The sequence below is a fragment of the Erythrolamprus reginae genome, chromosome 4, assembly GCF_031021105.1.
Source record: "Erythrolamprus reginae isolate rEryReg1 chromosome 4, rEryReg1.hap1, whole genome shotgun sequence".
NCBI classification, from domain to species: domain Eukaryota; kingdom Metazoa; phylum Chordata; class Lepidosauria; order Squamata; family Dipsadidae; genus Erythrolamprus; species Erythrolamprus reginae.
The window spans coordinates 99,053,775-99,067,962 of record NC_091953.1 but is presented as its reverse complement, the minus strand read 5'-3'; the positions used below and the strand labels follow the sequence as shown (position 1 = coordinate 99,067,962).

At 35.9% G+C, this 14,188-nt stretch overlaps 2 protein-coding genes across 5 annotated transcripts in view; both read right to left on the bottom strand.

Annotated features, from left to right (window-relative positions):
* The window catches only part of LOC139166873 (complement factor H-like), a 1,233,958-nt gene that overhangs the window by 767,303 nt on the left and 452,467 nt on the right, over window positions 1–14,188 (bottom strand). The window lies entirely within an intron of this gene.
* MAP4K4 (mitogen-activated protein kinase kinase kinase kinase 4) overlaps window positions 1–14,188 on the bottom strand; it is a 159,257-nt gene that overhangs the window by 41,662 nt on the left and 103,407 nt on the right. For all 4 annotated transcript variants that reach the window (XM_070751036.1, XM_070751037.1, XM_070751038.1 and 1 more), the window contains exons 9-13: window positions 13,793–13,871; window positions 11,899–12,074; window positions 10,724–10,796; window positions 8,782–8,992; window positions 240–401 (exon numbers count right to left, since the gene is read on the bottom strand). In XM_070751036.1, coding sequence (XP_070607137.1) covers window positions 240–401; window positions 8,782–8,992; window positions 10,724–10,796; window positions 11,899–12,074; window positions 13,793–13,871 — 701 coding nt within the window. The remainder of the gene's footprint in view (window positions 1–239; window positions 402–8,781; window positions 8,993–10,723; window positions 10,797–11,898; window positions 12,075–13,792; window positions 13,872–14,188) is intronic.

Genomic DNA, 14,188 nt, shown 5'->3' with positions numbered 1-14,188 from the left:
AAACATTAGTTCAGATTTTCCCATATTCCTAACCAGGTTCCCCAAACTAGTCTGCTCTTAATATTCTGTTACACTGCTACATTCCCTAGTCATATAGGAAATGTCTACACTAACACACTATCCAGACTGATGGAAGTTATTTTTTAGACTGTGTCCAATAGTTTCCTTAGTGCTTCCTATAGTAAAGAGAAGGAAGAGAAAACCATGCATACAATCAATTCATGCTGTTTCAGGCTTACCTGCTCTCTCTCCACTCTTCTTTTCTCTTCCTCTGCTCTTCTCCTCTCTTCTTCTTCCTTCCGTCTTTTTTCCAGCTCCTCCAATCGTTTTTTTTCTTCCTGTTCTCTCCTCCTCTGTTCCCGTTCTTGCTGTCTTCTAACTTCACGCTCTCTTCTCTGTTGCTGCATTTCAAGCAACAATGGATATAAGTTATCTCTTTCTTTTATTAACTGATCAAATCAGAATAAAGAACCTATGTATTCTATTGCCATAAGTGACCATCCAGCATAATCAGTAGACTGGCAACCCAGCATCATTTAGAAGGATGGCAATCACATTTCATTTTTCATTGTATCAGGAATATCAAAGTAGTTTTTAGAAATATGCATTTACTATTACAATTTCTAATATTTTTAAATGGCTGGCTACCATGTGGGGAAAAAAATGAATACTGTGACTGTATATAAGAAATCACCAAATATAGGCAAAATACTAAAATTGCTTTCATACAGACACTGCAGTGCTGTCATCAGAGATTTATTTCTAGCAATTTCACGAAGCAGCTCATGAAGAATTTCTCCTAGTCATTTGGACTAAGAATTCAGCAATTTCCACTAGTTAATTGATGACTGATATGTTTGTTTTTTCAACATTGGCTATTTGGATTGCTGTTAATAATTTTATTCTATTTGGTTTTTAATTTTTGTACACCATCCAGGATCATCTAAGGCTATTTTAAAAGATAAAAGTAGTTCATTTTACTCTGAAAACTGCAGGGCTAAAAGGGACGAGATCAAAACCACGAATGTTTACTGACAAACCCTACTTCAGAGTCAGGAATGTCTGCAAGTATATAGACTAAAACACAGAATAACCAGTTCCTTAAGGAAATGCTTTGTGTTCAGGTGAATTGGTCTCTGCTTCATGGATTAACTGGCAGGTGGTCTAAGAGAGATCACTGGAAAACAGACATGAAAACACAAACATTTTGTGCTGTGAGCCGCTCCGAGTCTCCAGAGAGGGGCGGCATACAAATCTAATAAATAACAAATCTAATAAATAATGGAGAGATGAAAGACTTCTACTAAAAAGAAACTGAAAATATAACTAAACAGAGTCAGCAGCTATTGCTGAAACAAACTACCATTCTTTTATCCTAGTAGAAAATTTCCTGAGGCAGTCCAAATCTTTATTCATAGAATCATGGAATATGAGGATTTCAACAGACCTTATTAAAATCTCTTAGCTCATGTATCCACAATTACAGCATCCCTGGTAGATGGTGAGCCAGCCTAAGTAATTCCAGTGAAGAAGAGTCCACTATTTCACAGGATAATTTGTTCTCCTGGTTAGTTCAAGAATAAAGAATAATATTTTCTTCCCTCATTCCAACTAAAATCTACCTTTTTTTAAAGTTGAAATCCCAATTTGTCTGCTATCTTCTGGCACGACACTGGACAATTCTTCCACTTTTCTGCATGATCCTTCTTCAAGTCCTTTCACAATAATCATGTTTTTTCTGCAGATTTCTCTCTCCAGTGAGTCCTCATAAATTATTCTTTTATGCACTTTGGACTAGAAGACGTCCAAGGTCCTTTCCAACTCTGTTATTCTATCCTATCCTGTCCTGTTCTTGTTCCTGTTCCATTCTAGAATTTTGCAATTCTTATCATTTTGATTTCGCTCAATGAATATGCTCCAGTTTGACAATCCCCATTCTAAAAAGTAGGGTTGAAGATAGCACCATCCATTGATATGTAGTGTGTTATTTAGATTTGTATGCCGCCCCTCTCCGCAGACTCGGGGCGGCTCACAACAAGTGAAAAAAAACAATCTACAACAAATCTAAATTACTGTTTAAAAATATTTAAAAGACTCCATATTCTAAACACACATACATACAAACATACCATTGTATACTATAGTGCATTTGCCTGATATCTGTACCTTCGTTGTCCCCCTGAAGCACCAATACTACTAGACAGAACAGGAACAGAGTCTACTATGTTTGCCTATATAAAGACTGCAGTGGTGCTGTCCATCACTGTTCATATTTGGCTGTGGTGAAACAACATAGTCTTACTTTGATACGGTCATGGAAGTGTTCTAATTTGCTGTGTCAAACTAAAAGGCCACCCAAATTCAACTGAATGGAGCAATTCATGTGGCTTCAGAATACTTCTAGTCAGTACGGGAGATTTCTCTGAGTCTATTCCCATAGCACTGATATAGTGTGGAACACTTCTGGCATGTTGTGAAAATTGACCAGGCTAGGCATTCTTAGTGCACGCTGATGGCAATCCTAAAACATTTGTTGAAGCTAAATGGTGAGTATAATCCCATCTACTCATGACAACTCAACCTGCCTTACTATTGAAACAACTGATTGTTGCAGCAGTTTAAAGGATCTCTTTCTTAGGATGCAAATGACCAAGAAGAGGGAGCAATTATGAAAAGTAAGACCTGTTATGCTGTAGAGTTTCTAAATATTATTACAGTGGTACCTCGACATACGAGTTTAATTCGTTCCAGTTCCAAGCTTGTAAGTCGATCAACTCGCATCTCAAACAAATGCGTTTAGACTTTGTTTTTCGTGCCGAGATAACCAGAAGCAAGGATTCTTGCGCCACCTAGCAGAAGCTCGGCTCGTATCCCGAATTTGAGCTCGGGTGTCAAACAGAAATTTCACTCGTGTCGTGGCTCGTAACTTGGAATACTCGCATGTGGAGCAGCTCGTATCTAGAGGTACTACTGTATGTTGTTATTATATTATTAATAACAGTAGTTTCTAAATATTATTATTTTGTTATTATATTATATTATTAAACCCTTCCATTTTCAATTTTTGTATTCATTTCATGGCACCACCAATGTATAATGAAAAGAAAAGGAAGATCCTCTGCTAAAAGAGGTGGTACCTGGGATAAAACCAAGGAGTGGAATTGGGCATAAAACTGACTGGAGTCACTCTTGCAAAAAATTTGATACTACTGTTTATTGTATTGACAAAGCTGAACTTTTTAATAAAAAAAGAACACTAATAGTTGCTTGGCCTAAGGACAAGAGAAGAAAGACAACTCTAATCCTATGTTAAAAACTAGCTAATTAAAATATTAGTTCTTATTTCAGTAGCGGAACTGTTTTGCTGAATAATAGTTGTTAAAAATAAGGCCCTTCTTCAGTTGGACAAAAGGTAGATTTAGTCTGAGTAACAGACAAAAGTATAATCTAAAATAAAACAATTCATAATGGTTATTCTGTTGCTGCTTCTGAGCCACATAATATAGAATGTACCAATACCAATAGATCCTTGAAAACTCAACATTAAGAAAGCTAAGATCCTGGCACTTGGCCCTCTCAATTCCTGGCAAATAGATGGGGAAGAAATGGAGGTAGTGACAGATTTTATTTTCCTAGGCTCCAAATTCACCGGGGATTGCAGCCAAGAAATCAAAAGACACCTGTGTCGGAATAACGGTTTACAGAAACTAGCCTACCCAGAGAGCCAAAGCTGCTAACCTGCCTGCCTTAGATGAGGAACCTTTATCTTGACGATAATTGAAGACAGCACTGCAGAGTTTCTTAGGAAAAAATATTTACTTCTTTCGTAGCAAACCTACACTATTTACACTGTAGCTATCTCTCTAGCAGTTACTATACAAAGTACTCACAATTCTCTGTTACAATATTAAGCTACAAGTCTTAAGTCATCACAAGCCACACTAATTTACAAGCCACTCTAAACCATACTAAGCCACAATACCTTCAAGCCAAACTTCAGGCTATACCTATACCTTTGTCAGCCAATCGGATTACATTACAATTTGCATATTCACCATGACCAAGCAATTTTACATAGATAAAGTTACTACAATTCTATTCTCTGCAATTTGGAATATTGCATCAGGTAAGCCCCGATCCTGACAACTTGCTAAGGGAGGAAGGCTATGGCAAATCTAGACAGTATACTAAAAAGCAGAGACATCACCCTGCCAACACAAGTGCATATAGTCAAGGCTATGGTTTTCCCAGTGGCAATGTATGGCTGAGAAAGTTGGACCATAAGAAAGGCTGAGCGATAATATTATAATCAGACTAAGGTATGAAGTGATTGGGGGGGGGAGTGTTCTTTTTTCTTTCCTTCCTGCATTGGCTGCTGATCAATTTCCGGTCACAATTCAAAGTGTTGGTTATGACCTTTAAAGTCCTACATGGCATTGGACCAGAATACCTCCGGAACCGCCTGCTACCGCACGAATCCCAACGACAGATAAGGTCCCACAGAGTTAGAAACATAGAAACATAGAAACATAGAAGACTGACGGCAGAAAAAGACCTCTTGGTCCATCTAGTCTGCCCTTTTACTATTTCCTGTATTTTATCTTAGGATGGATATATGTTTATCCCAGGCATGTTTAAATTCAGTTACTGTGGATTTCCCAACCACGTCTGCTGGAAGTTTGTTCCAAGGATCTACTACTCTTTCAGTAAAATAATATTTTCTCATGTTGCCTTTGATCTTTCCCCCAACTAACTTCAGATTGTGTCCCCTTGTTCTTGTGTTCACTTTCCTGTTAAAAACACTTCCCTCCTGAACCCTATTTAACCCTTTAACATATTTAAATGTTTCGATCATGTCCCCCCTTTTCCTTCTGTCTTCCAGACTATACAGATTGAGTTCATTCAGTCTTTCCTGATACGTTTTATGCTTAAGACCTTCCACCATTCTTGTACCCGTTCAATTTTGTCAATATCTTTTTGTAGGTGAGGTCTCCAGAACTGAACACAGTACTCCAAATGTGGTCTCACCAGCGCTCTATATAAGGGGATCACAATCTCCCTCTTCCTGCTTGTTATACCCCTAGCTATGCAGCCAAGCATCCTACTTGCCTTTCCTACCGCCCGACCACACTGTTCACCCATTTTGAGACTGTTGGCCTTCTCCGGGTCCCATCGGCTAAACAATGTCATTTGGCGGGCCCCAGGGGAAGAGCCTTCTCTGTGGCGGCCCTCTGGAATCAACTCCCCCCAGAGATTAGAACTGCCCCCACCCTCCTTGTCTTTCGTAAACTACTCAAGACCCACCTGTACCGCCAGGCATGGGGCAGTTGAGACACCTTTCCCCCAGGCTTTTTATATTTTATGTTTGGTATGTATGTGTTGTTTGGTTTTTAAATATGATAGGGTTTTATATGCTTCTTTTTTAATATTAGATTTGTTTCGCTATAATATTGTTTTTTTAATTATTGTTGTGAGCTGTCCCGAGTCTTCATAGAGGGACGGCATACAAATCTAATAAATTATTATTATTATTATTATTATTATTATTATTATTATTATTATTCCTGTGATATAAAGAGAAGTAAATTTGGAGTTTTGTTTTTGTTAAGGGCAGCTACGATAAAATGAGGGTTTAAAAAGCAGGAATGAGTTAAGTAAGAATACAAGAAATGGATTGAAGCACGACGGCATAGTTTTAGTAGATAAAAGCAAACAGCCAAGAGAAATTTGGATAGCTAATAGCATTTTGAATTCAAATGAAAAATAATTTCTGAAATCCGGATGATAAAATCTGAAATGGAGGTAGTACAAGATGAATGATGTGTACCAGAATAAAATGGATAAATAATTAGGACATTTTGATTAAGAATTTGGCTATTGATATTATATTGTATTTTATTTTAATTTGAGGTATGTGAATTTGAATCTCCGTAAGGTGTGGAAAAAGAATAAAAAACTTTATACACCTACCCACCCATCCAAAAAAAAGAAAGGAAGAAAGGCTGAGAGCCAAAGAATTGAGGCCTTTGAACTATGCTGTTGGAGAAAACTCCCGCGAGTCCCTTGGACTGCAAGGTGACCAAACAAGGCAGTCCTAGAGGAGATCATCTCTGACTGCTCTTTAGAAGGCCAGATATTGAAGATGAAACTCAAATACTTTGGCCCCCTAATAAGAAGGAAGGACTCACTGGAGAAGAAAAGATTGAAGGCAAAAGAAGAAGGAGACAAAAGAGAAGGAGATGGCTGGATGGAGTCACTGAAGCAATAGGTGTGAACTTAAATGGACTCCAGAGAATGGTAGAGAACAGGAACGCCTGGACGAACATTATCTATGGGGTCACAATGGGTCAGACATGACTTCACAACTAACAACAGCATAAGATCCTTATTAAGTATTTAATGCATGAAATGTATCTGCTATATTCCTACAACATCAAATGGAAAATCTCATGCAAATACTCTTGAATCATAAAGGTAACTAACGATGCATAGAAAAAAAGGGCCATAATTTATTTTTCATTAACAAAATTGTTTATGATTCCATTGTACAGTGTTTTACAAAGCACGGTTACGCAATGCAAAAAGGTATTTAAGGAGGCAAACCTCAAATGCCTTTATCCCTCCCCCCCCGTTTCCTATTCATGACCTTTCTCTTAAATAAATTTAATAATAATAATAATAATAATAATGATAATAATAATAATAACAACAACAACAAAAACAACAACAACAACAACAACAGCAACAACAACAGAGTTGGAAGGGACCTTGGAGGTCTTCTACTCCAACCCCCTGCTTAGGCAGGAAACCCTACACATTTAACACTAGAAGGTTCATTATTTTTAATATTATATATATAATTATTGCTCAGAAAATAAATTCTGAGAAAGAAGTTTGAAGATAGTCACTACACTACACCCATGTAGTGTGGTCCTGTTTGTAGAGTCTGCGCTTACATTGGATAACAAAGAAATAACAGTATGCTATAGTTAAGACAATGATGTGCAAGCAGAAAATTTCAGCAATATAATATTCTGTTTCTCTGTTACACTATCCCAAGCTTAGTTTACAGTTTTGGCAGTTAAGCATGAAACTCTTCTTCTGAATGATCTATTTTAGGTAAATCGAATATCCAGAGGTAAAGAAGTTACATGTAACTTGATTCCTTAAACAATATTTTTTTAAGAGCTGCTATATCAATCATGTAAGTTATTATTAGTTTTCATAACCTGTAAAATCTTTGTTAGTCCACCTAATACAGGAGCCAAACATAAGTTGGGCTCAATAAACTGCAACATCATTTCTCTTTATTGTTGATAACGTAGTGTCAAGATTGTACTTGTTCTACCTAAAAAGACTTATTGCAATGGTTCTCAACCTGTGGTCTGCGGACCCCTGAGGGAGGCTGCAATGTTGTCCCAGGGGGTCTGTGAACACTGTTATGATGTAAATCTTGAGTTAAGTGTTGGTGTTCCATGGCTACAAAAAGTTTTTAAAGGGGCTTCATAATGAAGAAAAGGTTGAGAACCTATGGTATTCATTGTTTCAAAATGCATATAAAGACTGAAGGCTGACCATGAAATCAGTGTAATGCAGATATCACTGGAATAATGTACATACTACAGAAAGTATTCTATTTATAGATTTATGTTCTTCTATTATAGATGAAGCAAGAAAAATACAATAATTCTATGGCATTAAAATCCAGATATGCTGGTAAGTAAATCTAGATATATTTTATAGCAGTATTTATACATCTATAAAGCACCATTTTATGGGGATGCAAACTTTAAATAAACTCTGCAGTCACTAAAAATTATGTTTTAAATAATGGGTGTATTTCTCTACTTATACCTGGTGCTGAAGGACCAAGATGGATCCTTCTTAAAATAAACATGGATTTATTAAGACTGAGACTGTGATACTTCAAATGGACCAAAATAGTATCAGATCTTTAATCTTCAGTTTAAAAATAAGGGCATATTCAAATGTTTTAAGTATTCAGATTAAAAATTCTAACCAGCAGTATCAGCTGCATGTATTAATTAATCAAATGTATATTTCAGTTTGCTCCTGTAGTATTTAGTGCAATAACAACTGTGTAGCAACATTGGCAACAGTGGATGGGAAAACAATGGGACAGTATTGTTTGTTTGTTTTCAGCCTATTTATGCAAGACTACGAAGCCAGAAAATGGAAATTGCAAATCATTTAAGAAAGTAATTTGGCAAATAGTAGACTGCAAAAACATTACTTTTTCTTTATTTGTGTATATATGTGTGTGTGTGTGTGTGTGTGTGTGTATAAATTATATATATATATATATATATATATATATATATATATATAAAATAAAGATTTTTTTTTAAAGTTTTTTTAAATGAATAATTCAGCTGCAATTACAGGGATTTTTTTTTTAAAAAAACCTGGGTTTATTGTTATTACATGACTAATTTTATTAGCTCATATAGTACCCAATCTACAGCCTATATGATATCATAAAATCATCAAACCATTTTTTTCATTCCTATCCTTCCCATACCTTCGCACTTAAATCCAATTCTGCAGGAAGGATTCACTATTAAAAAGCAAGCCAATCCTCATGGGAATTGAGGTTTCTAATACCAAAACACTATTGCTCCATTGAAGAATTCTGGCACTGAGTGATAAATTCTGACGTCTTCGTGCAGTCATTTAATAGATTCTAAATTCAATCCTTTGGCTCTTGAACAAAAGGCAATAAAAAAAACCTGTGCCTTTTCAACCTTGACCCATTTCTACCTCTTCTAGTCTCCTCCTTTGCTCTTTCTGCTGTTCAATGCGCTTTTGTCTCTCTGCCAGCAGCTGCCGCTTGTATTCCTCCTGCTCACGGAGCTGCTGTTCCTGTAGCAGCTGTTGCCTCCGAAGAGCCTCAGAACGCTCCTTGTTTTCCTGCTGCAATCTCAGGAAGTCACGTCTCAGGGTAGATTCTCCAGGCACATTAACAATAGAACTGCATGGAAAAAGAAAAAGGTTAAGTCTAAGCAAATAGCTAAACAAAGGTTGGAAACTTTCTTATTTGTACTTCTTCCGTGTTTTCCTTACAAACACTAGAAGTACAGTTGTGCTGTTGGAAGCATGGTAGAAAAATACAAGAGAGTTAAACCAAATGAAAACAAAGCCTCATTTTTGTTTAGAAATTTGGGTATTTCAAAACTTAGAAAGGGATTACAGAAAAATGCCTGAATTTTAATATTTAACAAATGTAGGTAGTCCTCAAATTACAACCACAATTGAGACCAAATTTTCTATTGCTAAGAGACGCAGTTAAGTGAGTTTTATTGCATTTTATGACATTTCTTGCCACAGTTGTTAGGTGAATCACTGCAGTTAAGTTAGTAACATTGTTGTTAAGTGAATCTGGCTTCCCCATTGACTTTGCTTGTCAGAAAAGTTCACAAAAGCTGATCATATTATCCCAGGACACTGCAACTGTCATAAATATGAACCAGCTGCCAAACATCTTACACCATTGGGATGTTGTAGCAGTCCTACATGGGTAAAAACAGTCATTGGTCACATTTTTCAGTGCCGTTGTAATTTTAAATACACTAAACAAACTGTTGTAAGTCAAGGACTACCTTTATTGATTATATGGTACTGGGCAACTCTGTGTTTTGTATCTCAAGTTAAGTTCTCAAGACATATCCAAGATTTGAACAGTCAAGATCTTCCTACTGAGCAATCAAAATTTATTTAGTCCTCGACATAATTGAGCCCAGAATTATAGGCCACATAATGACCATTAAGTTGAAGCATCCAAATAATTTTTCAGCGCTTTTCACAGCAGTTGTTAAGCAAACATGATATTTGTCAACAAACCCATTCATTTGAATGAGCATTTGAATGAACCAAGGTGGGTTCTAACTTATCGGTTTGCTTCCTCTTGCAAGCAAAAGTGGCAAAATATCAGAAACACCCTCCCTCTCCCCCAAAAAAAGACAAAAATAAGACATTGACACATGCACAGTGTTGGAAACTTGGCTTCTGCACATGTGCAAAAGAAAAAAGGCAGAAAAATTTTCCCCCAAAATTTAAAAAACAAATAAAAAGCAATTTGAAAAAAGATGGTGGCCTCCTCGGACCGGCATTGACCAATTCGGTTCTGTGATGTCATCGTGACATCACCAGCGGTTTGTTCCCAGTTCGGGGCAACTGGTCTGGACCAGGAGGAACCCACCTCTGTGATGAACCAGTAAAAAGCATCCTTAATTGTGATCATGTGATACACAACACACTACCTATCATAATGGTGACCTGCATGATATATGTTCACATGAGGAGGACCAATTACAATAACCACAAAATATTCATTCTATGGCCACTGTAACATTGACTAGTTATAAAACAATCAATCGTTAATTAATGGCTCCTTGTATTCTTTTAGAAAAGATTGCATTATAGATATTGAAGACCTTAAATAGTATTATTGCCATTCTATGAACTACTTTAGAAAAGCATTGTTCTAATTTCTATTTTTAAGAGGCTACAACAATGCTAAAAAGCTCTTCAACTATAATACATAGTGATTTATGCCAGGGGTGGGTTCTACTTACCTTTCTTACTGGTTTGCAAAGCATCAGAAGTGCACATTTTACACACATCAAATTTAGATACCATACATCTCATTCACAGAGATAGTCATGATCTGGTTCTCATTAGCTCAATACCATGATTACAATACCTTGGTTCTCCTTCTTGTTCAGGCACTTCCTCCTCCTCTTCTTCACTTCCACTATATTCATATTCTGTTTCATCTGACAGAAATTGGAAATAAATAGTTATGGCAATAAATCTATGCAAGCAAATTCCATGAAAAAAATTTTTTGTACACAAAAGCTTTCAGTAATAATATAAGTTTAAATCTATAGAATTCACGTGAAAAAGTGCTTTGGTATGGTTTCTTTATGAACTTTAGAGAAAAGGCTCAGAAACCCACACCAAGTTATTTAGGCAACTATTAAAGTTAAAATTTAAGAAGACATCACCCTTCTATGTCATTACATGGAAGTGCTTCTTTTCAGGTTCATCTGCATAGTTCACATAGACTAGTCTACATCAAGAGAATAGTCTGCATACTTGCCCTTATTTAAATATTAAAATTTTATACTGGCCCATATTTCTCCAAAGCAATGGTTGGAAACTAAACAAGGAGAGAAGTAACTTAGAGCTAAGGAGAAATTTTCTGACAGTTAGAACAATTAATCAGTGGAACAGCTTGTGAATGCTCCAATACTGGAAGTTTTAAAGAAGAGATTGGATAACCATTTGTCTGAAGTAGTACAGGGTTTCCTGCCTAATCAGGGGGTTAGACTAGAAGACCTCCAACGTCCCTTCCAACTCTGTTTTTTAATTATTATTATTATTATTTAAATATTACAACAAGCAAGACAACTCTTGATCACATGACACAGGGTATTGAAAACTAGGATCTTCTTCTGCAAAGTGTTAGTTTTTCCTACCCTCTATATAAACAGAAAACATCCACGCCAAATAGTTTTCACAATTCCTTTTCTGTTTCCAAAGTAGTCTGTCAGAGTGCTAGAAGTGAGTCTGGGTGGAAAAACCACTTATCAGAAATCACAACAATCGTTACATTGTATGCAGTTTCCATAGACACAGTTTATCTTTGATAGTATATGTAATTAGTTTACTATATAGTATCCATTGTACTGTTTGCTGAGTTCACATTTGCAGTTTTGGCTTAATTTTTTCTGATTTCCTTTCCGTCTCCCTTTTGTTCCCATCTATGTTATAAATGAACTGCTGTATTTATTGTTGAATTTCAGCATATAATTAGCATAGTCTTAAATTCAATGTATAGAGAAATGTGGTTGTACTTTCAAAAATAAAACATACCTTTCTCTCCTCTCTTCTTCCTGGTTCTGTCTATATGATCTTTAAGCTGGATTCTAACTTGTCTTTCATTGGGTTGATCACGTATAAATGGATGTTTTAACAACTGCTCTGTAGAAGGTCGTTGCATATAATTTTTTACTAAACAGCCTTCTATAAAACTAAAGAACTTCTTTGACCTGAGCAAAACAAAAATCATATATGTTAATTATTTGAGAAAGTGTGGATTTATCAATTAAGAATCCTGTATATGCTAAATACTATATTTATATATAGCTTTTACAAATTTTAGAACAACCAACACTACAGTCCACATGCCGGGACTTAAACAGAGACTGGACAGTCATCTTTCTGGGATGGGTTGGACCCAATGACCCTGGAAGTCCCTTCCAACTCTATGATTCTATGATTCTTAATTTGCGTCTAATCTACAAACAAACAAAATGTGAATGTTAAGGTCTCGAGAGAAGGTAATCTTAATTATGTTGAAAGCCATGTCTTTTGACAAGTCCTTGAAAAGGCATTTTTCATATTACTGAAGAAAAAGAATATTTGTGGAAGAACAGACAAATTAACAGAACTGGATCTCCCTTGAGTCAGTATCAATCTAATTGAGCATGGTTTTAAAAAGTATCTGTGACACCATTACAGAGTGAATTAACTTTGTGAATAAAATAGTCATGTGTGTTTGTACACGTGTACATATGTACACGTTAAGAGTTGCCATTTCTCTAATCAGGCTGAACTTAAAAATTACACAGGCTAAATACCAGAATGTGCTCAAGCAATACAATGCACCAAATGAAATTATCTTCCAACTATTGGAAAAATCAGCCCTCTGTCAAAATAAATATTGTATTAGTCCATCTGTATTGTTTTTATTGTGTCTACATTATACTATGTTATTTTACAACTCATTCTAAATAAGTACAAACAGTCCTTGACATGATAATTGAATCCAAAATTTTTGTTACTAAATGAAACATTAAGTGATTTATTTCACTGTTTATGATCTTTCTTGCCACAGTTGTTAAATGAATTATTGTAATTAAGTTAATAACATTATTTTTAAGTGAATCTGTCTTCCCCGTTGAATCTGGGACACTGTGACTATCATAAATATGAGTCAGTTGTCAAATTGAATTTTGATCACATGATTATATAACGGCCGTAATGTGAAAAACAGACATAAGTCACTTTTTTCAGTGCTGTTGTAACTTTGAAGAATCACAAAATGAACTGTTGTAAGTTGACGACTAGCTGTACTTGTCTATAAAGGCATTACTATATGATGGTTACTGCAAATAGTGCTTGCTTACTAATGAAACAGAATTCTTGGGTTAAAGAGCAGTGTAACATTAAGGATTGCCATTTTTTGCATTAAGCTAGAGTGCTTGACTACAATGTTATCAACCTTTCAACTCATATTCACCAGATTCAGATTCACCAGAACAGAAATCTTTATCTTTCTGTAGATTGCTTTTTACAAAGGTAGAGGTTTCCCCTGTCTAATTGTGTCTGACTCTATGAGGCGGTGATCATCTCCATTTTTTTCTTAGCTGAACAATGTCTGAGGACATTTCAGTAGACATATTGCCAGAAGGACTATATGCCAAGGCTTATGAATATTGTTATCTCCCCACAGAAGTGGTACCTATTTAGCTACTCGCATTTTCATGCTTTCAAACTTCTAAGTGGGCAGGAGCTGGGACAAGTAAAGAGAAACTTCACACTGTCACATGATATTCAGGTCTCGAATTTGGACTATTACTGGTCTAACCGCTGAGCCATCACATTCCCTTAAGTTACTTTTTAGGCCAAGAAATCTCTGTCTTATGAATGAAACTGCTATGGCAAAATCAGAGAAAAAGCAGCCACACCATCAAATACCACATACCATTTCTTGGACTTTAGCCGTGGAGGAGGATTTCTGGGAATAAGAAACAGGGCTCTCATTGGATGCATATCACAAAGGGCTAAAAAACAATTAAAAAGTTACATAGTTGACTTTTCAGCTCTGTCATATTATTGAATTATATCTACATTGTAAACTAAGCAATGATGGGATTATCACAAGAACAAAAGATTATAAAAATTATAGGCTTGACAACCGGAGATCAAAGAGAGGATAGAATTGTCTTTTATGCTGAGAGAGGTGCTATGATTTCAGAGGCACCATCTGTTCTATAAAATGCCTTAGAGCTAAGTATAACAATTACCTCTTCATATAGCTCCTGGAAATTAGAAACCAAACACTCATTTCCTTTGCAAAACAGTATATGAGGGATTTGCC